The 25,449-nt window shown below is 46.6% G+C and overlaps 2 protein-coding genes across 10 annotated transcripts in view; one reads left to right on the top strand and one right to left on the bottom strand.

The window, feature by feature from the left end:
* Positions 1–6,809, bottom strand: part of LOC149859745 (uncharacterized) — a 44,838-nt gene extending 38,029 nt beyond the window's left edge. Inside the window, exons 1-3 of one of the 7 annotated variants that reach the window (XR_016443646.1) lie at positions 6,586–6,799; positions 5,498–5,629; positions 4,167–4,239 (exon numbers count right to left, since the gene is read on the bottom strand). Coding sequence is in view for 4 of the 7 variants with exons in the window: in XM_090058434.1 (XP_089914560.1) it covers positions 4,171–4,239; positions 5,498–5,566 (138 nt within the window). In the remaining 3 variants the exon portion in view is untranslated. Of the gene's footprint in view, positions 1–4,166; positions 4,240–5,497; positions 5,630–6,585 lie in introns of all 7 variants that reach the window. The other 6 variants (XR_016443647.1, XR_016443645.1, XM_090058434.1 and 3 more) reach the window with 6 other exon arrangements.
* The window catches only part of LOC149859744 (uncharacterized), a 40,062-nt gene continuing 21,416 nt past the window's right edge, over positions 6,804–25,449 (top strand). For all 3 annotated transcript variants that reach the window (XM_090058431.1, XM_090058430.1, XM_090058432.1), the window contains exon 1: positions 6,804–6,924. In XM_090058431.1, coding sequence (XP_089914557.1) covers positions 6,811–6,924 — 114 coding nt within the window. In that variant the 5' untranslated portion in view covers positions 6,804–6,810. The remainder of the gene's footprint in view (positions 6,925–25,449) is intronic.

Raw genomic sequence — 25,449 nt, 5'->3', positions numbered from 1 at the left:
AAGCAAGTAATAAAAGATGTAAATCGTGAACATGACAATATATAGAACTTTACCTTCTGTTTAGGTGTTAATTGGACCACCCTATCTAATCTCCTAATAATAAATTCTCAAATAACCTAGTTAACCACAACTGCTTGCAAAAATACACAACTGTGTAACATCTCTATCTTACACCAAGGGAAAAAAATCCTTAAAGTTTCTGAGCAAGCCAAACAAATGACTGTGTATCATTAGTATATCTTTACGGGCTAGGCACCGTCAGGAACAGCTATTATGAATGTAATGTTACACCCAGTAACGTGTTAGATATCCTGCTAAATAAAATCAATGTACCCATGACTTCAAAAATTACAACTAAAAACAAAAATTCCTATTAGCCAAACAAATCTAAGTGTGACCTATTATCCATCACTGGTGTACGGAGGGTCAAAGTGGGGACATGTAGCATTTGTAGCACTTGGTTAAACTTTTTTCTTAGTGTAGTTGATTTGAACAAACAAATGTAATAATTTGATTCCTGTCTTTTAAAAAGTAGCTGCTTGACTATATTTCATGATGCTTCCAGCTTGCCACAAGTAAATGAACTTTGTATAATCTGAGCATGAGAAAGGTATGGGCAAGGGCTGAAAAAAGAGTAAATGGGAGTTTGCATGAAAAAAGGAAAGAGGACGTAATTGTTTATGTAAGCAATAAGGTGCCAGAGCTATAAACCACCAGCCAGCAACTAACAAACGGCTAAAGAATCTCTTTGCAAGCTTGAGGGCACAAATAAAATAACTGAAGCAGAAATGCTGCCATGTGCGCACGAAAAAAACTTCAAGGCTGAGACACATCTTTTACAAGGTTGATGTGAAATAAGGAAAAGATGGATGTGGAGCAGCTGCTAGAAACAAAGACTAAGCATGGAAAAACCCCAAGAAGTAAAACAGAGACTGAAAACCATATATAAGGAGAAAACAAATGTTATGTGTGTATGTATGTCAATCTGTAATGATGTGCATGGTGTTTTCTGTGTGTTTGTATGGATGGTGTGTCAGAACTTCTATGTCTAACTCATGTAATCAATAAACATGGCATTCTGCCTTATCCCCCTTTATAAAGTCTTACTCATAATTTAAGCATTGGCAATTTGTGTAACACCTATACCCACTTAGTTTAATTCCTGCCATTGTGCTTGTCACTATGACTGCAAAAAGTAATCAGCCAATATGCAGCTGACTGGCTGCACTGCTGGAAATTATATATATGCATTTGAAAAGAAAAGGAAGTGTTAGCTCATGCCTATGACCTGGGGGCACCTCCTTCCCTGTGGGCCCAGCCCATACCTCCAAGTTTGTCCTGGCACGGAAGCTCAGCAGAAAAATTCTTCCCCTGCTGGATGGTGAAACACTTCTGCCTCCAGCTCTGAGAGTGGGGCATTAAATGGTTGTCAAAGAAAATTTAAAAAGCAAATAGGTGCAGAGTGAGGATGGTGGCACTCACTCCATCTGCAGGTGGAGCTTGGGGAACCCCAGCAGCAGGAGGTTTGCCTTCAGGAACACCAGCTGCTCCACCAAACCAGGATCCAAGGAGGTGTGGTGGTGGCATAACATCCCCAGCAGTGACCCCTCTCACTTTGAACACTGGTCAGTGGACAAGACAGGTGCTCCTGGGCAACCATGGCCAGATCCTGCCACATCTGACTGTGAGTTACCCAATAGGCCATTGGTCACATTGCAGCAGTTCCACGTCCTCAGCAAGACAGCTAGCTACTAGAGCTGTGAGAAATGGCATCATTCCATTTTGACCTGCGTTTCAACATTTTGATGGAACTGTGTTTAATTTTGAATTTCATTTAGTTTCAAAACTGGTGTTCCATTTTGTTTTATCGAAAGTTTTGCTGTTTTGATGCAGTTTCGCTGTTTCGCCCATAGGCTATAATGGGGAAGCACAAAACAGCCTATAACCTTGTCATTTCTTTCCTGATTCAGATGAAACTTGCCAGGGTGGTAGTCCCTTCTGAGCCTATGGCGTCTGCCAAGTTTCAAGGAGATAGGTGCAGGGGATTCTGGGAAACTGTATCTTAAACTGCTGACAATCAAAGCTCATGTCACGTGTGTGTTAAGCCACAGCAGGGTGAAAACTTCAGGTTTGCTAGCCTCTGCTGAGGCCAAGAATCCTGCCAAGTTTCAAGGAGGTAGGTACAGGGATTGCTGGGAAACTGCACCTCAGGCTGCTGACAGGCAAAACTTGTGACGTGTGCTTGTTTCACTGACTCTGTCTATGTTAGGACACAGGGAGGTGAAAATTGCAGGCCTTCTAGGTCCTGCTGTGACCACAAAGCCTGCCAGCTTACAATGAGATAGGTGCAGGGGGGTTCTGGCTTCTGAGACCCTGCTCCTCAGGCTTCTGACAGTTAAAACTCATGATATGGGTGGGTGACACTGTGTGTTTATTAAGCTGCACCCTCACTGGTGCTGGGGCATCACAGTAGTGAGCCCCAGTGAAGTCTCCTCCCCACCTACAGCCTCATCCCGGTCCACCACTTTACATGACAACAGATAAGACAATCTGGTGTCTTTTAGTAGGCCAACTGTATAGTTAGAGGAATGTATCTTAGCAAGCTTTTGGGTTGAAAAACCCCTTTGGCAGACTGAGGAAGCACCTGTATTTCATTTGTGAGTCTGCTGATCCTGGATGGAAGAAATAGTAACGAAGCCAGAGGCTGGCCTGGCATGCAATACAGGCAAGAAAGCCAGTCAGTGAAAATGGAAATGGGGGTGTCAGGGTGTGAGGGACAGGATGTGGGTGGATGGGGAATGGGGATGCAGCAGCACAGGTAAAATTGCAGAGGTACCTGGGGAGTCAGATATCCAGTAGGTTGTAGTGTGCCAGAATTCCACTGTCTATATTCAGTCCATGAGTTTCTGTACCTTCTACCTAGGAGGCTGATGAAATTAAATTCATAGGCCCAGCTCTGAAAAGTGGTTTGTAAATTCAAACAAGCACCTAACCTCATGACCAGAACTGGTCGACTGGCCAACTTCCTACAGCTCAAAGCACAAAACCTGCCAACTATCTCCAGTACCACCCCCAAAACTGCACACCCGGATCTACCAAAGACAACAGTACCTAACTACCTGTGGGGACACATTCCTCATGAAAAAAACACTGCCTCCAGTCTCTCAGGCCTGATCCTGAGAGGGGACAATTTACAAACCACTTTTCACAGCCAGGCCTATGAACTTCACTTCATCATCTTCCTAGGTACAGAAACTCATGAACTCAATATAGACAGTGGAATTCTGATGCTCTGAAACCTGCTACCTGCCATCTGACTCCCGAGGTACCTCTGCACTTTTACCTGGGCTGCTACATCCCCCTCTCCCCCCACCTGCCAGCCTGTCCCTCACCGCCTGATGACTCCATTGGCTTTCTTGCCTGCATTGCATGCCAGGCAGCCTCTGGCTTCTTTAGTATTCCTTTCATCCAGGAACAGCTGACACACCAACTGCAGGTGCTTCCTCAGCCTGACACAGGGTTTTTCAATCCAGAAGCTGGCATCCCAGGCAGTTAAACTGAGGTCACCTGGAGCCTCACAAATCCAGTGCAACCAGCAAGCCTCAGGCCTGTCAAAGTCGTAACAGGTGTAAGCTTTCCCCAGCCAGGACTGTGTGCGTGCGTGTATTAGCTGGAGGTATGGGCATGACCAGTGCCGCCTCCTTCCTCATAGCCCCAGCCTATACCTACAAGTTCAACCTGACACAGGATCTCAGCATGGATATGTTCTTCCCCTGCTGGCTAGTGATGCAGTGAGTTCCCCCTCCAGCTCTGAGAGCAGGGCATTAATTGGTTTTTAAAAAATGAAAAAAGGAAATAGGTGCTGATGGAGTGAGGAGGGTGGCATTCACTCCGTCTCCACCTGCAGCTTGAGGAACCCCAGAATTGGGAGGCTCACTTTGAGGAACACCAGCTGCTCCACCAAACCAGGATGCAAGCAGGTGTGGTGGGGTGTCACTACATCCCCAGCAATGTTGAACACCCTCTCATTCAGGACAGGTGTTCATGGCCAACTGTGGCCAGATCCAGCCACATCTGTCTGCAGCTTGCCCAGCAGGCCAAGGGGTGGCACAGCAGTGCCTCCACGTCTTTGGTATGAAAGGCAGCTATCAAGCCCTGAGCATTACCTGCCTTATGGTGTATTCTGAGATCTCTGGACACCAGCATTGAAGTAATGCCCTTGGCCCATATTGACAGCACCTGTGATGGAGGAGATGACTGGTTAGTGGATAGCGTGCTAGCATGGGACAGTGGATTCCCCCTCTTCCACATCCCCCCACTTCTGCCATTCTGCCTCCCTGACTCTTTTCACCAGCACCTCCATCCACTGATTCAAGGGCTGCTGCATACACTGCCCTTTACCCTCAGGTCACACATGGCAGCCAACATGTGGACCGTACTGGACCGCAAGGGAGCACACCATTTAGTGATGTCCTCTTTCAGTCGCCTCACCAGTGCCTGGATGTCTGGTAACAGCGGCTTGCCCCAGCCAGGAACACTGATTCCCTGGAAGCTCTCCATTTGGCTCTGAAGTTCCCTCACTATGGGGATCACCTGGCTAAGGAGGGCATTGGCAGTGCTGAGTGTCTTGTGGCCTCAAGGAAGGGCTTCACGACCACCAAGATCTGGGAGATGGTATCCCACTCAGCTCTGTTCAGGGGGCCACTGATCCCAATCTCCCTGAACAAGGCCATTTCATGGATGGCGTTCTGTTGCTCCACCAGTCTCTCGAGCATCAGGTATGTGGAGTTCCACTGAGTCTCCCCATCCTGCATGATTTTGGGCTGTGGGATGTTCAGCTCTGTTTGTTTGTCCCACAGCATCTTGCCCACCTTGATGTTCCAGTGGAAGTAGCCTGCCACTTTCCTGCATTTGGAAATGAGCTTGCTGGTGGTGCTGGTACCATCACCGGCAGCCCTGTCCCCCACCAAGGCATCCATGACAACAAGGTGCAACTTGTGTGCCACACATGGACCTCCTTGGCCATACTGCATTGGTCATTATTGGTGACCGTGAACCCGCAGGTGAGCTTGCCCTGCCCAGTGAGCCACCCCTGCACCAAGTGGTTCATGGCTCCCATGATCTCTGTTGCTGTGTGGGACTCATCCATCACCTTGGCTTGCAGATGGATCACTTGCAGACCACTGATTCCCTGACTGATCTTACCAGTGCCCTGTGAGGGAGAGGTAGGAATGTTCTCCACCCCGGCTGCTCCAGATGTCTGAGGTGAAGTGTAAACTACCTGTGGCCCTGCCTTCTTCAGCTCCTCCCAGAAGTACTCCTTGTATGCCTCATACAGGGAGGTCACCACCACCCTGCTAAAGGTGGTGCATACAGGCACTTGGTAGGATGGGGACATGAGCACCATGAGCCACCTGAACCCTGGATGCTCAACAAAGGAGAAGGGCTGCCCTTCCAAAGCAAGCTTCTTCCCAATGCTCTGTGTGACTTCACTTACCCTTGCAACACGTTCCCCTTTGTCTGCAGCTTTCCCCCACCAGTCCAGGGTGTCCTGCCTCTGCTTCATGGGGATGGGGGCTTAGGAGTGAGCAGGGGACTTCTTTTTGGACACACTTCCACTGGTGCCAGGCTGAGGAAGAACAAAGCCAAGGGATGCAGCAGCATTGCCATTATGGTGAATTGTTTCACCTCCTTGCCTCGGCTGATCTGCCCTCAGCAGTGCTGGCAGGTAGCATTCCTGGGATCATCTGCCAATCAAAATGATCCGACACTACACTACCTCCCTGCTTCTGGGCTGAGGGTGGGGATAAGAAGAGGAATTCTAGGCAAGGGTAATTAGTAAGCTGTATTTAATCCTTTCCAAGAAGAGAGAGACTAGCAAGAGACTGACTAGGAGGCGAGCCAGGGCAGCCAGTACCTTTTACATGCTGTTGCTTGCAGACAGAGACAGTTCACAAAAGGCAGAGAAAGGCTTCACACAGTCCACACGCATGCTGCTGTTTCTACATCCCTCCCCCAGAGCACTGTGATTGGAAGGGAACTCAGGGAAAATCACAGTCACTGGAGAGCTATAGATGTTAATATCAGAGCAGTCTTTCCCCCTTTTAGTAGTCTTTTAATATGTTTATATTAAACACACATATAAATATTATATTTTATATAATTATTACATGTATAGTTATACATTAATAATATATTAATATATAAATAGAATATAATAAATAGAATATAAAATATTGGATACAAATATCTAATAAAAGATCACATCGTCTCAAAGAACCCTGCCCGCTGATGTCCTTAGACCAACATGGCTACAACCAAAAATCAAGCTATACTATATATTACTATAGCCAGAAAAGCTACATAGGCACTTGCATAAACCTATCAATCAGCAGAAATCCTCTGTGGAGGACAGATTGGTATTACAGTCTATCTTCCTTCACAGCATATAGAGACAAGGATATGTGAAAGGGTGACAGAAAGCAAACAAAAGCCCTGAGGTGCCTTTCATGCTGAGCAAGGGAGGTCAGGAGAAGAAAAGCATCCAGCAGCAACAGACAGGGAAAGTGAAAACAAACAACTTACAGCATGGAGGGCCGGCAGAGCTGCAGCAGGAGACTAGAAGGGAAGAGAAACACTCACTATACTTCCTGAGCAGCATCTTACTCTGGATGGGGGAGAAGCCCAGAAGTATTTCCAGCCCCGGAGAGGGGCAGAGGGGGGTCAATTCCCTGCAAGCCACAGAGGGAGGAGCGGCTGAACATCCCAGCAGGCAAGGGCTGTGAAACTTCCCAGAGGAACACTGGGGATATGACCCTGAGAAGGAGGCAGGTGGAGGCCTGCACACACATGACTTTTGATAATCTCTGGAGTGGAGTGACAGCTGAGGATCCAGGGAAGAGGACAGAAGAACTGCTGTCTCAGGTTAGAAACTTGCTGCACATGGGAGAGATCCCACTGGGACTGTGCATGTTCACAAGTAAGCCGGGCAGGCCTATGCAGAATAGTTACTGGACTATTTGATTTCTTTCTGGTGCAGTTGGGACATGAGAGCCTGATCCCAGGTGAAGGGGACACGGACTGAGCCTGGCAAGGAGACTGAGAGCAGTTGGGTTTTTTGGGGGGTGGGGTTTGGGTTTTTTCCTTTTATTTTTGGATATTTGAGCACAGGTCAAGACCAGTCCTGGAAGCATGCACCTAACCAAAGCCAATGGTCATCCTGGTGGCACAGGGCAGAACAATAGATTAATAGGCAGTATTAAGACCTGGCTGCAGAGGACTTCAAGTACCCTCTGGAGAGGTTAGGGTGGAGTAAAGGTGAGGTCTTGGAGCATCACAGGAGAAAAACAGGGATTGAAACCAGGTAGGATCACCTTGGGCATTGCCTCCTATGAATATAATTTCAGCAAAGTCATGGCAGACGAGAAACGCAAGATCAACTTCCTGGCAGACCAGGTGATCTGAAGCCAAGGTCCACCCTGTCACTGCCTGTAGGAAAATGAACTCAGGGCAGTGGTATCAAGGCCTACAACACCTACATTCATCACAGGCTACACTGAAGGAAATAAATGTATCTAGTGGTCAGGGTACAACTTTCCTATAATAATATATTTGGGTTCCCTAAGACTCTTCAGAAATTATTCAGTTTTAGTCTATTATAAATTAATATAACAATACTTACAAGACTATGAAACATTATCAAATATCAGTGAACAAATATAAAAAACAATGCATGTAGATTATATTCTAGGATGTGTGTACATGAAACAGGGGCTCTAAATTGAAGCGATGGGTTTTAAAAAAAACACTGCTTCAGTTTATGGTTGATTAATTCCCTGTGTTGTGCACACATCCCACTGACTTACCTGCCTCTCTGGCGGTGAGGGGAGGGCGGGCTGCTGATAAGTGAAGTGGTCCCTGGGCTGAAGCAGGTGGGGTGGCTGGTGCTTCCCTGTACAGCAGTGGCACCCCCCGCCCTGGCGGCACCTCCCCACAGCCACCCAGCTTGGGCAGTCCTGCAGGGCAATGCAGCCACAGAGGGAAGCACTGGGCCCCCACACAGCTCATGCAGATAGGCAGCTCGGGGAAGGGGGCAGAAATCATACCGCTTTTCTTGGGTGGATCCTCCTTTCCTGGGTTGCTGCAGGGCTCCCTGCAGAGCTTCTGAGCTGCACAGAGCACAGAGCTGTGCTCCATGGCTGTATGGGCAGCAAACTAAAACTCCTCAAAGGAGTTTTAGTTTGCTGCGCCCCAAGTCATTTAAGGCATATTAAGCTGCCAGATTTCCTAGAGAGGCTGGGATTAATGTGCAATACACTGCCGAGGCATATAAACACTGCCACCAGTAAAGTGGTGCAGAAGCATTTAGCGGACTTTAAATTGTTGTGTACACATGGCTCTCATTTCATCTACAGACAGCTCTAGGTTCTGTATTCTTATATTCTGTACGAGTTTTGGAATTCAAAGTTTTCTTTCCTTGATTAATACCCTTCCTGGATAGCTCATCTTTGATGTACATAGACCTGGATATGGATTATTAAATTGTGCATCCTTAAATTCTTTACTGATACTGTGCTATACTTATAAATGCAACTTAGTTCACCAGCTGGTAAGTAGACTGTTTCTCAGCCAAATCACTGAGGTGAAGGACTGTAAAATGTAAAAGGCAATTTGACACAAATCTTTGCAGATAGGAATGCAGAAAACTGCTGTGTGGAATTAGGTACTTTGGTATAAATTACATGGAAAAAAATGCACTAATGTAAAAGTACTCATATCAATTCAGCATTAGAATTCAGATCTTAAACACATGAGACAGAACTGAGTAAATGAAGCTATACTGATTCACATCAGCTGAGGATTCAGTTTAACTTTCCCAGAGAGTCTCAATTCTGCATCCATGTATAGATACAATCCCATAAATTCTGTTCACTAAGGTTAACAGACAATCAAAATGTCCACAGCTCAATTAATTCAACCATCACAGGTTAGTCTAAGCTGCATATATTGAATTGATAAGTAAGTGAACAGGCCGGAATCTTTGAGTCCGGAAATGCAGCTACATGCTTGCAATGGCCCAGGCCAGAAGCTGGACGGTGCACAGGAGCACACCTCCCTGCTGTGCTGGAGCAGACAGTTTGAGCCAATGCTAGCCTGTCCACCCTGTGAGGGGAGTTTGTGGGGAAGGTGCAAAGCATCTTGGGATGGTGGAGGACTGTGAATTGACTTGAACCTGGAGGGGAACTGGGACAGAAGTTCAATAAACCAATTTAACTTAAATCACTTAAGCCTGATACTACATCCATCCAGGTTGATCTTAAACTGATTTCACCCATTTTGAAAGCAGTTTATGTGCACTGAACTTCTGGACGCATCCACATGAGCAGGGGCATGCATTTGCAGCAGCACAGATATTAGTGGCACAAACTCATGCGGTTTGCAGTGGGACACTTTGTACTGCTGCTCCATGTGTTGCATGTGCGGCTGGCTGAGGCACAGGGGGCCTCAGCCCAGCTAACTGGCAGGCAGCCCCCATGCTGAGGCACCCTGTGCCCCAGCTAGGAAGGAAGCGGCATGTGGCAATGGGGGAGCAGGCAGCTGAGCTGGCTGCTTTGCTGTCTCTACATGCCTCGGTGCAGGGGCTCTGGCTGGAGCACAGTGTGCCTCAACATGGGGGAGCAGCCAGCCCAGACCTGCCTGCTCCCTCATTTCCATGTTTGTCCTGGTATACAGCACTTTGGTATGCTTTGTGCCCCCTTTTTTAGGCATTTTATTTACTACCAGCAGCAATTTTGTCCCATTTCTGCTAATTAGCAGGATCATGCATGATTTAACATGCTACACATGTGGTTTGTGGCTCTGCAAAGAGGTTTGTGGTGCCACAATTACATCTGCCTGCACATCTGGTTCCAGCCCTGTTGTATTACAGATTTGAACTGGTTTCTGATCACTTTTACCAGTTTATGTGTACTTTCTGTCCCTAGCCTCTTTGATCAAACCCACTGTTCAAGGAGGTAAAAATAAAACCCTTGGTACTTTGTGAAGAGGTGAAGTAAGTAATTTCTGCATTAAGTCAACCTTTTCTGTGAACAGTTTGATTTACCTATGGCCTGCAGGATTTTCAGCATTCATAAGCAACAAAAGTCAGTCCACTTCAAATCTTGCTGTACTATTGGGGTTACTTTTTTCAGTTTGAGGGTACAGTCAGATGAGTCATGTAAGTGTCAAACTGTACACATTCAGGAAGTTTAGATTAGGCAAAAGCTGGCTGACTAGCTCTAATTCAATTTACCTAAGGCAGTACACAGTGTAGACTGGGCCAACCTTTGCCTGATCTAACCAAATACATGTAACAGTGCTTTCTGGGGCTGGAAAAGCCCAGATGCTTACCCCAGCCCTGAATCTGTGCTTAGCTTACCTGTCTGGGCCACTTTCAGCCCTCTGACCCCACATCTCTAGAAAAATAACTCCCCCAGCAGACTCATGAGCCCTCCCTGGACCTGCCAACCCCACCAGGGACCTGCTAGCCCCTCAAATCGTGCCTGCCCCTCTCTCCATCCCAATAGATCATGTTCCTGGAATGACTCCCTGCACTGGGGAACCTGTGTGCAAGTGGGGACCTGATCTATGACCACGCAACTTAGTGTAAGCGTCATGATCATAAATTGGGTGCCGTACATGTGTGTGTGTATCCTAAGTGTAATACTGAGCTTCTAAACATGTGGTTAATAAATATGCAGTTTCAGTTTTATAAGAATAGTACATATCATTTTAGGACTGCAGGAAATTGGTCATGGAACTGTGGTTCTGTAATTCCAATAAAATCCTATTCTGATGTGTTCGGGGAGCTAACAATATTTTAGTTTATTTTGTTTTATTTGTTTCTTTTATTCTGGATGAAGTCTATTATAAATGTATGATGTGGTGAGAGGTATGTAAAAATAAATCTCTGGTCAGTGCTGTGTAATTGTTGTCATGCTTTTTGCACTAGTCAACACATTAGTCAGGTTAGAGGCAGCAAGAGCTACCATTATACTTACAAATGTGAAAATAAATCATTTTGTGTAATTTCTTTCTTTTTTTATAAGCCAAAACTCCAGAAAAGAGACCCTCTATTTTCTAGCCCTTCACAATTTGTTACACACATTTTTAATTACTGCAAAGGTACATTTTGAAAAATATATGTATATTAGTTTACAGTGAATTAAGCTCCTTTCTATTTAGCAGTATTTTTTCAGTCATTATCACAAGTGGCTGCAGATAGTTTTACCAGAAAGTCCACAAGAGCTTGCAGAGCTGAAAACTGATGATGAGCACAGGGAAGACTTCTGTGGCAACCCAAAGTGACTCTGCCAGAGAACTCTGTTCCTCTTTACAAGGGATTTTATCCTTGTACTGAAACCATTAGATACAAATCAGCCTCTGTCCTTCTTGTTGAAGCTTGAACTACTAGATCTAGCAGTGGTTGCATGACTATAGAAGAGGGAGTAGTCATGCTTTCAAGGCACTTAGTTGGAACTCGGGAAGCATGTGTTCATACACTGTCACTGACCTTGTACAAAATGTTGAGAAAATAATTTAGGGTAGGATTCAAAGTAGTTCCTTATTCACCTAAGGATTTATGCAGAATTTAGGAATCTGAGTAACATTCAAAATGGCCCTGTGCCACCAGCCATAAACCTCATCAGGTAACTGCAATTCTATAAAATTCTTCAGGTATTTATACTAGGTGGTAAATGGAAGTAGGGTGGTGAATGAGGGCACTAGCCCTGGCATCTGACTTAGGCGTACCAAAATTGTCACCCTCTGTCCTACAGTGGCTGCACCCCCACAGCCAGAGCAGCCTTACAGTATTGCTCTTCTAACAGCAGTCAGTGCACAGGAGAACAAACAAAGGAATGCGTCTGCTAGAAGCTCCCTGACCCCCACCCTTCAATCCCCCAGTCCCTCCATTGCTGCCTCGGCCACCCCAGCTCTGGCCCTTTAAGAAAAAATACAAACCCCGAACCCACTGTTCCTGCCAGGCAGCTGGGGGTGATGTGTTCAGGTGAGAAATCAGAGGTGTGCTGGTTTCTGAGGAGCCCCTGGCAGGAAGCTGTTTCCCTTACTGTTATTGTGCTAAGTGAAAGCAATAACACCAATAAGCCCCAACACTGAAGAGTGTACTGATAGTTAAGGTGTCTATAGTGATCACTGGGTTTAATCAACACAGGAATACCTGAATGAAAAGAAATAAAAGCAAATGTTATTTGTGGAGCAGTAAGCAAGCCTCTGAAGTCCTTTAGTTTCTCTGACCAACTAACCCAACTGAGGGACCATCTTCCAATTCCCAACTTCTATTGGCCTCTCATTAAGGGGATGTCTCTTAATTATAACTTTTATCATTACATCTTCCCCCTTAACAATACCAGGAAAAATCAATTAACACCCATCCACAGAGGAGAAGTTACTGGAGTGAGTCTTTACCAGACACTTCCTATTCTTCCATTTCTGCATCTCTTCTGTGCAAGTTGGAGTTTTTTGGGAGATTTCACTTTCTTCTCAGACTGACAAAGTACCAGATCCATTTTCTGATTCGCTTTTGTTGGGAAGTTTCCCTCCAAGTCATGATAGATATGACTTTTTAGTCATATTAAAAATCTGATTAATTTCTATTGTTGGTAGCTATGCATCTTTACATGGCACAAAATTCATTTGCTTTGGAATGCTAAGGCTCATTTCCTCTTTCTGCATGTTAGTGTTTGCATTTGTCTGTAGGTACATGTCTTTCCATAAGGACATGGTTGCATCTTGTATTCTTAAACATTTGGTTTCTGCCTAAGAAGATTGTCTGGATTTGGGCCATGATGGCCAGGGGGAATCATTAGGAGGTATGAATGTTGTATCTCATATTACAATCACAGACTGAACTACTGTACATAATTACATTCAAGTCAAGATTCCCTCGGCCCCATTCAGCATGGACGAAAAAAGCCCCTCATCTTAGATTCTAGTACAGACAGGGTGGGGCAGTGACTCTGCAGCTGCTGCCCCTCCAACCACCTGCTTCCCCCTCCTACTGTGCTTCCCACAGTCCACCCCATGCCATCTCTTTAGCTGCTGTGGGGTGGGGAGAGGCAGCAGGAGCACTGGAGTCAGGGGGCTAAGCAATGAGGGCAGGCAGTACAGGGTGGCAGGCATGGGGTCAGGTGGGAGGGGGACAAGTGGTGGGGGAGGCCAAGTGCCAGGAGTTTGACATCACAAAGGTCAGGCTTTGGGGAGGTAGATGGGAGGGGATGCAAGTGGCAAGGACGCCAAGTAGAAGGGCAGATGCAGGGGGGCAGGCAGGTGGGAAGGTAAGTGGTGTGGGGCAGGCAGCAGGTTGAAAGTGGCATGGAGTAAGGGGGAGGGGGAGGTAGCAGGGTGGAAATGGCTGGGGGACAGATTAGGGGGATACAGGCACAGCAGGGAGGACAGGAGTGGGATGGACAGGTACTCAAGGAGGCGGACAGCTGTTGGGCAAGTTGGATGGTGGATAGGTGGCAAGGGGCAGGGAAAATAGCACCACTGCGTCTGCTTGTCCTGCTGCAGTTGGGCAGGGTGAGGGGATGTATTTACTAGATCCCAGACAAGGAAATGACAATAAATTTATACATTTCCTATGCCTATAATCTAATTACTCAGCAACCTTGTCCAGACTAAATTTAATGCAGGATAAGCAGTGTTTTGAGTCTCTTGACATGCCTAAAAATCCAAACTACTTCAACAAAGAGACCTGAGGTAAAGAGAGCTAAGTCAGAGTTAAACAAGAACAACATATAGAGCTGCATATTTTGTGATAGTCAGCACAAGCTACAACAATGCCCTATTTAAAGTGACTAAAAAAAACCCCTGATGTACTCATACTGAGGTATCATAATTCGTCTGTTTGAGCTAACAGAAAAGTGCTAAATATATTAAATGAAAAGAACCTGCCATAGAGAAATGTCTTCTAACAATCTTCCTTTTCACTACCCCGCCCCTTCCCAGCAGATGAAGAATAAAGTGTTGCTTGAATCTTTTCTCACTGTCTTACACATTTCCACAAAGTTTTAACTCTGCTGGAGCTTTTAGTTCAAGGTGACTTACCTCAGGTCACCTCTGGTGGACATTTTAGCTAAGTCATTTCCTTTAACACCTCTTTATGAATTCATGTATCTGAAGCTAAGCCATGTACAGGTGTAGTTTTCAATACCACATGTTGCACCCCAAGCCAGTACAGCTGGGGGGTGGGGAAAGGAGATCCTCAAAAGACAGACTAATGCATAACTTAATTAGCTTCCACACTGAGGCAATCCTTATCTATTTGGAACTGGTGCTTTTAGGAATTGTGTAGAGCTCCAACTTCCTTACCCAGTGGGTGCATTTACTTGCCCCTAACTGCACAGTGGATACGGCACAGTTATTTAGTATTGCATAGTCATTTAGTACTTACTTTAGCAGGACCCTACTGTGCAGTAGCAACGAGCTTGATGCTACTGTGCAGTAGTGGTGGCATCACGGTTAGTGGCCAGTAACGCTACATAGCCATAGTGATGACCTATGTCACCATAGCATCTCATGTACACATGCCCAAAGTAAAAGAATCAGAGCAAAATGACAATTTCAGACTAAACATTTATACGTTTGGGCAAATAGCCTGTAGATTTATAATGCTATATAAATAATAGGGTCATGGAGTACAGTGAGTTAACATAATAATGATATATGTATAAAGGCTGTAAAAAATTGATGATATGGAACTCATGATGATTTTAACTCATCTTTTACCAGTGCTACAGCTACAACACTATCATGAGTCCGGGAAAATATCATTGGATTGTGCTCCAATGCTTTCTGGAAACCAATCACAAGTTACACTGCTGGTTTTTCAAATCCATGTATATGAATTAGATTATTATCAGAGTTAAATTTCCTTTTGAGTCTTTATTGCCGTAGACATGTATTCGTATGTTGGTACCAGACCAGGAAATTTAGGCTAATGTGAAAACATTCTGGGTGATATCATTTCCAAATGACAGCAGACCGATTAGATATTTGCTGGTGGTATAGTGCTGTATATTTGAAGGTACCTGGTGATCTCCACTTGCTGTATTTTCATTGTCAAAGTATCACCATTTGCTAAAAGGGGTGGGAGAGATCTTTGGTTAGGATGTGATTGTTAGCCTAGAGCAGTCTAACTGAGAATGTGAACATTTAACATTTACCTTACAAGTAATTTATTAAAATATACTGCAAAACACTTGCATCAAAAAAGTGAGGTGCCTGTTGTTAATCCTGAAGTAGGAGGTCTCTGCTTAACAGAAAACTTTACTCAATCCAAATTCAAGCAGATTTCCACTAGAAAGGAAAAGGAAAAGGGAGCCCTACATTAATGAAGCGTATTACTGCCTCTGCTGATATCATTGATGAAGGTAACAAACCACATCTACCTTTTGAAGAAAAGGGCTGGTCTGGGTCATGCCATTGCCGGTGAGTGGAAGAAGGGGGGTTGTCCAGCTTTTGCTGCCACACAGGGCCAGATGGGGTGGGCTGAGTTATGTTACATTATGTTACATTACGCTACGTCACATTAAATTAATCAATACTCAAATTATTTTTTTCAGTAAAATTAAAGTCTGTTATAGTAGATTTTTAGTATATGATACTTTATGTATACTTTGTTAAGATGATTTGTTCTGAAAGATTTTGTGGTGCAGTCCTTGACTCAATTGGTTTGGCTACATTCTGGGGGAGACCTGATGCCCCTGAAGCCCTACTGATTTTGAGCTGAGGTGAGCATGTTAGTAAGGAGGGAAAGACTGCAGCAAGACTTGGATAGGTAGGCTAGCAAACAGGGGTGGGCTAGCAAAAACAGGATGCGCTTCAATACTGACAAGTGCAGGGTACTGCACTTGGGCAATAGTAACCAGCAGCACACTTATAAGATGGGAAACTCCCTTCTTGAGAGCATGGAGACAAAAAGGGATCTTGGAGTCATTACTGACTCCAAGATGAACATGGGCCGACAATGCGAGGTTATGGTTGGCAGGGTTAACTGGACCTTGTCGTGCATAGAGGGGGAGGTGATCCTCCCCCTCTATGCGACACTGGTCAGGCCACAGCTGGAGTACTGTGTCCAGTTCTGTGCGCCCCACTTCAGGAGGGATGTGGACAACACTGAGAGAGTCCAGAGGAGAGCCACCCGCATGATCCGGGGACAACAGGGCAGACCCTACAATGAGAGACTGCGGGGCCTGAACCTGTTCAGTCTCCACAAGTGAAGGCTGAGGGGGAACCTGGTGACCATCTATAAACTCACTAGGGGGGACCAGAAGGGTTTGGGAGACACCTTGTTTCCCCTAGCGCCCCCTGGCATAACAAGGAATAACGGCCACAAGTTGTTGGAGAGTAGGTTTAGATTAGACATCCGTAAGAACTACTTCACAGTCAGGATGGTTAGGATCTGGAACCAACTTCCAAGGGAAGTGGTGCTGGCTCCTACCCTGGGGGTCTTTAAGAGGAGGCTTGATGCCTACATAGCTGGGATCATTTCAGCCCAGTTTTTTCTTCTGTCCAGGCAGGGGGTCAGACTTGAAGATCTATAAGGTCCCTTCTGATCCTACTTTTATGATTCTATGTTTGGGCAGGATGTTAGAGGGGTCACAACCTCTTGCTATTTGATAAGTTGTGCCTGTACCTCATGGCCTAGAGGGCAGAAATCTTGGGGTCCCAGAAGCAAGCCATGCACTGTGAGGGTGGGCCAGTGTGGGCCAGTGTTTCTCAGGCAAGGGCTAAACCATCTGATATCAGGGATCATGTGATGAGGGCAGGGGATTCTGGGACAGATGTGGTGAGTGGGACAAGGTTTGGTGTTGAGTGGGTGGATCTTATGACATGGACCATGTGACAGGGTGTAACTTCCAGTTCTAAAGCCACACCTCCTCCCAAAAGGAGTACTTTTGGGGGCAAAGGGAGGGACTTCCAGTGGCAAAGGTAAGGGGTTAGGAGTGAGACTTCTAGTCCCAAGATGGCGACCAGGGGGTGGGACAACTATCAAGGAGTGGGGCTACCCATGTGGCCCTTGGCAGCTCACCAAAACTCATGAAGCAGCCCTCCAGCTGAAATAATTGCCTGCCCCTGTTCTAGGGCCAGGTACTGGGTACAGGCATACCACAATTAAAGTGCTTCCTGCCATGGAGCTTGGAGGTCTGGAGGCTCTGGAACAAGGCAAGGCAAGGCCGTAAAAGTATCTTTGCTCTGCACAAGGAAGCCAAAATGCTGAAAAGCCTGGCTAGAGGCTGGATTTCTAAGCTATCTCTTCTATGACAGAAGTATGGAAACCCTGAGAAAAACAGAAAGAATCATGGACTCTGGAGACACTCTGGAATTCCAGGCTTCTTGAGGTGTAGCATACTCCCTGAGGTATTCAGAACCCTTTTCTAAAAGGGCATCTCACCAGCAGTTGGGGGCATCTTGGGAAGTTCTGGGGAGTCCCTTGAAGATTCCATTGAAGATATATATTTTAAGATCAAATTTTGGGATTGTGTATTTGTGCTCCGACACTAGCCTTCACCTTTAATACGGTGAAGCTGGTTACCTCAATGCAGATGACATTTAATATTGTAAAATGATGTTAATTTTTAAAAATAGGTAGCTGAAGATTTAAATCCTGGATACACTGACCAGATATGATACAGAAAATAGCAGGGAAGTATTTCATCCTATGATTTCTCCTAGCTCTAATTTATAGTGCCCCCCTCAATCATGTTCACAAAGCCACCCCATTTTCCCCATTCATATCCCACCTAAATCTCACTATGATATTTCACCCATAATAGATAAGTAACAGGAAAGAAACAGTGCTATCAAGCTATATATCTGGTTCCCTCCTCTTCCATTTTCCTCTAGCTACTTGTGTCATGACAGGTTTAGGTTGTTCTGCTAAGTAGGGAGTGCAGCGAAAAAAGGCTTTCAAATCTAAGTAGCTCTTGAATCCATATTTAAGTATGTAAATGAAAGCTGGCTGCTTTCTCACAAGTGTTAAGCACCTACAGTTAACAACTCTGAGCTCTCTAGACATTAAATTTTGACTCAAAATAAAAAAGAATGATAAGCCTAGTGTTAAGAATCTGCAAAATACATCTGCTGTGTAAAAGTTAGTGACCTAACAAGTAAAAAGATCAAATTGTTCAACTGCTTAAGATATCCCTGACCTATTTTTTCCTTATTCACACACGTGCTATCTTATATTTAATCTCTAAAAGCCCGTCTAATTAAAGCACCTCCCCATTCCTGGAGCATGCGTATAAATGCCCTAAAAGACTAGACCCCATCCTGTCAGATTTAGTTAACTAAAGTTTTAGTTACAGTACCCCAGACTCCACTTTTCAGTGTGAGGATGCTGATACGCATAATGCGGGAGTCTGTTGGAGTGCGATAATTACCACACTCCAGCAGACTCGATTAATCAGTGCTCGTCTAATCAATTACAGCGCCGTGGAGCAGCCTTGATGTGTATGTATAGGCACTCGTTGTCAGCTACAGTTATAGGTTAAAAAAAAAATCAGGTTCGGTGCTTAATTTTCTGATGCCTTCAAAGTAGTCAAATATGTCAACTTCTTTATGGCTCCGACTTATGAAAACGTTTTAACTTTTGCCTAACTTTAAAGCGTTTCAGTGCCCAGTGAAGTAAAAAACATGAATAGTATTTAAAGTTAAGCATTGAGGCTAGGGACAGAAATTACACATAAACTGGTGTAAGAATCCAGTTCAAATCTGTAACACAACAGAAGCTCATTGCACATAAATGACTTTTAAAATGGCTGAACAACACCACAAAAAGTGGGATGATTTAAGCATTTCATAAGCAGCCCAGGACCCTATCCACTTGGGCTGGGTACTCACTGCCTCTCAATTTATGGATTACACTAAACACAAGTCGCTCTGGACCTAGATCCTTTAATCCAACACTGTATAAGATTGGCTTTACAGGACAGTCCAAAATGTGAATGTGGTGATGCACCACAGACTGCTGACCACCTGCACACCCAGGACGAGGACCTGGCAAGCATCCATGATAAAGCAGTTGTGTGGCTCTGCCATATTAATGATATGTAGATGGGGAAATGAAGTATACAAGAGAAGAAAATGTCTGAGAGAAGAAAATGGCTGAAGTGAGGTTAAGATAAATCTAGATGGAAGTAGTATCCATCAGACTTACAGACTGAACTGATTTAAGTTAAATCAGTTTATTGAACTTTGGTCCCAGATCCCCTCCACATTCAAGTTAAGTCTCAGTCCCCCACCATCCTAGGATGCTTTGCACCACTCCCACAACCCCTCCCTTTCAAGGTGGGCAGGCTAGCCTTGGCCCAAGGTGGCTGCTGTAGCAGAGCAGGGAGCCATGCTCTAGTGCCCTCCAGCAGTTCAATCCACACAGCTTAGACTAACCTGCAAAGACTGAATCAACTGTGCCTCAGGTTTTTTTCATTTTCTATACTTAGCTAACTTCCAGAGTTTGGCTCATCATTTTTGTCAAAGACCTCTCGTATGCAAGACATGAACATTTGAAGGAATTATTCCAGGTTCTAGCTGTTTTTAAGTTGATAATTGTAACAGTTTTCATTAACTTATTCATTACACAAATGAAACACATATGATTCCAAATAAATATACTATTGCTGTAATAGTTCCCATCATATACAAAATCCTGAAGTAAAGTTGTAGAACTTTAACTTCTTTTTAAAATACATTATGATGTAGCCTCATCACAGAATAGCATAATTTATTGTTATTTACACACAGCTACATGAACAAGTCTGAAATATTTGCACTTCAGGAAAGTGAGTCATTCAATGGATTTTTTTTTTTCATTTTTATTTTATAGGATAGCTCTGAGTACAAATAGAGGAAAACAAATAGAATATCACATATGTGACTATTCAAATAATAGTTTGTCTAACAGTAGATGTGACATCTGAATGATATGAAAATAGAGAGATTCTCTGTGCAGCAGCAAGCTCAAGCCACATAACAAACCATGGCAAACTTGAGCTAGACTTGAGCAACTGGATCAGTGTGTGGAAGCCAAAAAAAAAAAAGTGCAATTATTCTACGAAGTGGGAAACCTTATAAACAGGGACCAGGGTTTTCCATTTGCTGTGGAAAAACAGATTTTCTCTGTTAACAGAGAAAAACATAGATTTTCCCCTTTAAAGGAAAAAGGCCACAGGAAACAGTGGGTTTCCCCTTGCAGGCTGGCAGAGTGCTAGCCTGCAAGGGGCTGCTTGGGGTTTGAGGGAGTGGAATGCAGGGGGCACCATGTTCCTGTGCACACATGCCCATGGCAGTCAGGCAGTGCTGGAGACTTACCTGGAGCTGCCTCCATGCAAGTTTATGGGGGCAGAGCAGAGGGGCACAGGTCACGTCAGGGGGACAGAGGATCACAGGCTTTGTGGTGGGGGGGGCACATGCCTCCCAAGATTTCTGCACTAATAGTGGAACACAGGGCTGAAGCCAGGCTGGACCAGCTCCAGAGGAGCTGCCTCTGCAGCCCTATGGGCGGGACCTGGCAAAGGAGGGACTGCTGTGCCACCATGGCCATGAAGGTAAGGTGCTCCCTCTCTGACTGCCCAGCAGCAGTGGGGGGGTCTCAACTCTGTGTTGCTGCCACTGCTGTGGCCACACCTCACTGGGGAAGTGCGGCAGTTCCTTCTGCCCACTGAGCTGTAGAGGAGGCTCCTGCCAAGACCTAGTGCAGCCCAGCTGCAGCCCTGTGCACTGCTTTGGGCACAAAAATCTCAGGGGAGCAAATGCCTCCCTCACACCCCACACATCACCTGTGCCTATGCCCCTCCTTCCGCAGATATCCACCCCTTTCCTCACACACTGGGGTCCTGGGGTGAGGTGCTGTGGGCTGGAAGTGAGGGACACTAGCAGGGCTGTGGGCTCGGAGTGAGGGGCACCGGCAGGGCCGGGAGGCTGTGGGTCAGGAATGAGGGGCATCAGCAGGGCTGGGAGGGCTGTGGCTTGAAAGTGAGATGCAATGGCATAAGCAGATGTAGGGCACTGGCATATCAGGGCTGCTCAGCACCACAAAGCAGCTGAGGGGACAGCTGCAGCTGGACCCATGTCCTGGTGAGCAAAAGGGGCAAGGGGAACTCTGATTTTGCATCATAAAAAAACCCAAAATCAATACCAAAATGTATAGGTATTTAGAATTATTATAACAAAATAAAGGGCTTTCTGGCTTTCTGTGATGCTGTTGAAGCAGTCTGACTGCTTACTGGAACAACCAGAGTGCTCCAACAGTGTTAGGGACAGGAGGCGGCTGCAGCGGCATGGCAGAATGCCGCCATCATAGAGGGGACCCTTGCCCCCGCCCTCCCGCCCCGGCTCTGCTCCTCAGAGATGGCAGAGCAGGGACGGAGTGAGGGTAGGGGGTGGGGGTGAGGCAAGCAGCCTTTTTTTTTGTTTTTGCTATTTGAAATTCATCTCTTATTCTTGATGGGCAATTCATTAGTTTTATTATAATGATTGAGGCACAAGTAGGCTTCCAAATTGCTTTAAAATTGTAGATATATCAATAAAACAATGTGTTCAACTGATACCTGTGTGTGGGGGGTGGGGGGGTGTATGTGTGTGTATAGAGAGAGAGAGTGTTGTTTCATTTTACTTACAGAAAAATCTGGATTTTGGGTTTTTTATTAGAGAAGTTGTGAAAAAAATATCAGAGAAGTTGTGATTTTTAAACAGAGAAAACCAGGATCCCTGCTTATAAAGCAGTCGCAAAAATGAATATCTTTACATTAGTGTAAAGGCATTTTATATTCTCCAAAGTCAATGAACATACTAGGACAGAACAGGTGCTAATCATTACCTTGGTAGGTAGACTTGGGCAGCTAAAGATAGGAAAAAGGTCATTATTAGTGATCTCCTGCAAAGCCAAATAGATAAGTTGTCATTCTAGGATACATTCACTTTATGGCTCGCATTCTGACTCCTAACTGCTTGCCCATCTCATTATAAGTATAGATCTTATTAAAGATATCTTATTATTAAAGATAGTTTCATAGTTTCATAGTTTCATAGTAGCTAGAGTCAGAAGGGACCTAGGTATATCATCTAGTCCGACCCCCTGCCTTAGCAGGAAAGAGCCCCGGGGTCAGATGACCCCGGCAAGGTGCTCATCTAACTTCCTTTTAAAAATCCCCAGGCTAGGAGCCTGCACCACTTCCCCTGGAAGCTGGTTCCAGGCCCTAACCACCCTGACTGTGAAGTAGCGCCTCCTAATATCTAATCTAAACTTACCCTCCGCCAGTTTGTGACCGTTATTCCTGGTCACTCCTGGCAGCGCACGGGGGAACAGGGACTCCCCCAATACCTGCTGATCCCCCTGACCAGTTTGTAGCAGGCCACAAGGTCCCCCCTTAGCCTTCTCTTGTGGAGGCTAAACAGGTTCAGGTCCCGTAGCCTCTCCTCATAAGGCCTGCCCTGCTGACCCCTGATCATACGAGTGGCCCTCCTCTGAACTCTTTCCATATTGTCCACGTCCCTCTTGAAGTGTGGCGCCCAGAACTGGACGCAGTACTCCAGCTGCGGCCTGACCAGTGCCGCATAGAGGGGGAGGATCACCTCCCTGGACCTGCTCGAGATGCATCTGTGGATGCATGACAGGGTACGGTTGGCCTTCTTGACTGCCTCCCCACACTGCCGGCCCATGTTCATCGTGGAGTCAATGACGACTCCAAGATCCTTTTCCGTCTCCGTGCTGGCAAGAGGGGAGTTCCCCAACCTGTAAGTGTGGTGCCGGTTCTTCCTCCCCATGTGCAACACCTTGCACTTATCAGTGTTAAACCCCATCCTATTCTCATCCGCCCACCGTTGCAACCTGTCAAGGTCAGCTTGTAGCCTATTGCACCCTTCTAGTGCACCCACATCCCCCCACATCTTAGTGTCATCAGCAAACTTGAACAGGGTGCTTTCTACCCCCTCATCCAAGTCACTGATGAAGATGTTGAAAAGTGCGGGCCCGAGGACCGAGCCCTGCGGAACCCCACTGCCCACGTCCTTCCAGGTCGAGAAGAACCCATCCACTACCACCCTCTGGGTGCGGCCCTCCAACCAGTTGGCGACCCATTTGACCGTGTGGGCATCGACACCACAGTCTCCCAGCTTTTTGATGAGGACAGGGTGAGAGACAGTGTCGAAAGCCTTCCGGAAGTCCAAAAAGACTACATCCACAGCAACCCCTGCGTCTAATGATTTGGTGACCTGATCGTAAAAGGCCACCAGGTTGGTCTGACAAGACCTGCCACTGATAAACCCATGTTGGTTGCCCCTGAGCATGCATTCCCCCGCAAGGCCCTCCTGGATGTGTGCCAGGATAATTTTTTCAAAGAGCTTACCCGGGATTGAGGTCAGACTAACTGGCCTGTAATTTCCCGGGTCCTCTTTTTTTCCCTTTTTGAAGATAGGGACCACATTGGCCCTCTTCCAGTCCTCCGGCACCTCGCCAGAGCACCACGAGTGCTCATAGAGCCGTGCCAGGGGTCCCGCAATGACCTCAGCCAGTTCCTGTAGAACCCTAGGGTGAAGATCGTCCGGACCAGCGGACTTGAACACGTCCAGCCTCTCCAGAAGTACCCTAACTAACTCCTCGCTAACCCTTGGCCCAGGCGTGTCTCTCTCGGGGCCCGAGGGGGGCCCAGCAGGGAGGTGGCTGAACTGGTCCCTACTTAGGAAGACAGAGGCAAAGAAATCGTTAAATATGTTAGCTTTGTCATCTGGCGTGATGACTAAGTTGCCCATCGTGTCCTGCAGGGGCCCCACATTACCCGGGACCCTCTTTTTACCCCCTATGTATTTGAAGAAGGACTTCTTATTGTCCTTAATCCGGGAAGCTAGTCCTATCTCCAACTCTGCCTTGGACCTCCTGACTGCCCCCCTACATCCTCGGGCGACTATAACATAGTCCTTCTTGGCGATGACCCCATCTCTCCATTGGGTATATGCCTCCCTTTTAGCAAGGAGACATTCCCGGATGCTCTTAGTGAGCCATGGGGGTTTATGTGCCCTCCTGCTCCCTTTGACCCTTGTTGGGATTACCTCCCTTTGGGCATGGAGGATCGTCTCCTTAAGGAGCAACCACTCACCTTCGACATCTGATTCCCTTCCCCTCTGGGTCCTCAGCGCTTCCCCAACTATCCTCCTTAGCTTGTTGAAGTCAGCCCTCCTAAAGTCTAGGGCTGTTGCCTTGCTGCAGCCCTTTGCCACCTTACGCTGGATGGTGAATTCCAGCAAGCGATGATCACTGTCTCCCAGGTGGCCCATCACCCGCAGCCCCCTCACCAGGTCATCACCCGTGGCCAGCACTAGGTCCAACAAGGCGTCTCCCCTGGTGGGACTGTGCACCTCCTGGGTTAGATGGAGGTCCTGCAGTCTGGCTAAGAACCGACGTGAGCGATCAGACTTGGCTGACTGCTCCTCCCAGCAGATGTCTGGGAAGTTCAGGTCCCCCATGATGACCACATCCTTAGCCCTCACTGCCTCTGTAAGCTGACCTAAGAATTCCAGGTCGAGCTCTTCTCCCTGGTTGGGAGGTCTATAGTAGACTCCCACCGTTAAGTCTCTATCCCCTGGACTGTCTTTTACTCTGACCCAGAGCACCTCAGAGTGCCCCCTCTCTACCCCCTTGCTAATTGACGAGGAAGTATATTCCTCCTTGATGTAGAGTGCTACTCCTCCACCTTTCCTTCCTATCCTGTCCTTCCTGTATAGCCTATAGCCCTTGACACTCACCGCCCAGTCATGCGATGAGTCCCACCACGTTTCTGTGATCCCTACTATGTCAGGGCTGGTGACAGCTAGGAGGAGGGCGAGTTCCTCCTGCTTCTTCCCCATACTTCGAGCATTCGTGTAGAGGCATTTGAGGCCTTCAGCGGTTGTGCCCACTGACCCCCTAGTCTCAGCAATGCCCCGTCCCCCATCGCTTACCTGTTTCTCCCTTTTGACCATTGGTCTGGGCTCGCTGGCTGTTGCTGGGCCTGGTATCTCATCGTCTCCTCCACCCTCATCTTCCCCCTCCCCCGACGAGCCTAGTTTAAAGCCCGCCGAAGGAGGTTCACCAACCTGGAAGAGAACACACGCTTACCTTTAGGGGAAAGGTGGAGCCCATCCCATCCCAGCATGTCTCTCATCACGATGTGCCGGTCATGGCTGAGGAAGCCAAAGCCCGCCTCGAAGCACCATTCCTGTAGCCTCCAGTTGGTCTCCGCAATGCACATCTCGTGACGTCTGCCGCGTCCGCTCACTGGCAGGATGGAAGAGAAGACCGCCTGTGCGCCCATCTCCCTCAGCACGCCTCCCAGAGCATGGTAGTCCTCCATCAGGCGATCAGGGGCTCTCCTGGCCGCATCGTTAGTACCCACATGGACAAGGACCATGGGGTAA

Source organism: Crocodylus siamensis, chromosome 7 (genome assembly GCF_052110815.1).
Source record: "Crocodylus siamensis isolate JL-2025a chromosome 7, ASM5211081v1, whole genome shotgun sequence".
Classification (NCBI taxonomy): Eukaryota; Metazoa; Chordata; order Crocodylia; family Crocodylidae; genus Crocodylus; species Crocodylus siamensis.
This window is presented reverse-complemented; position numbering and strand designations above follow the sequence as displayed.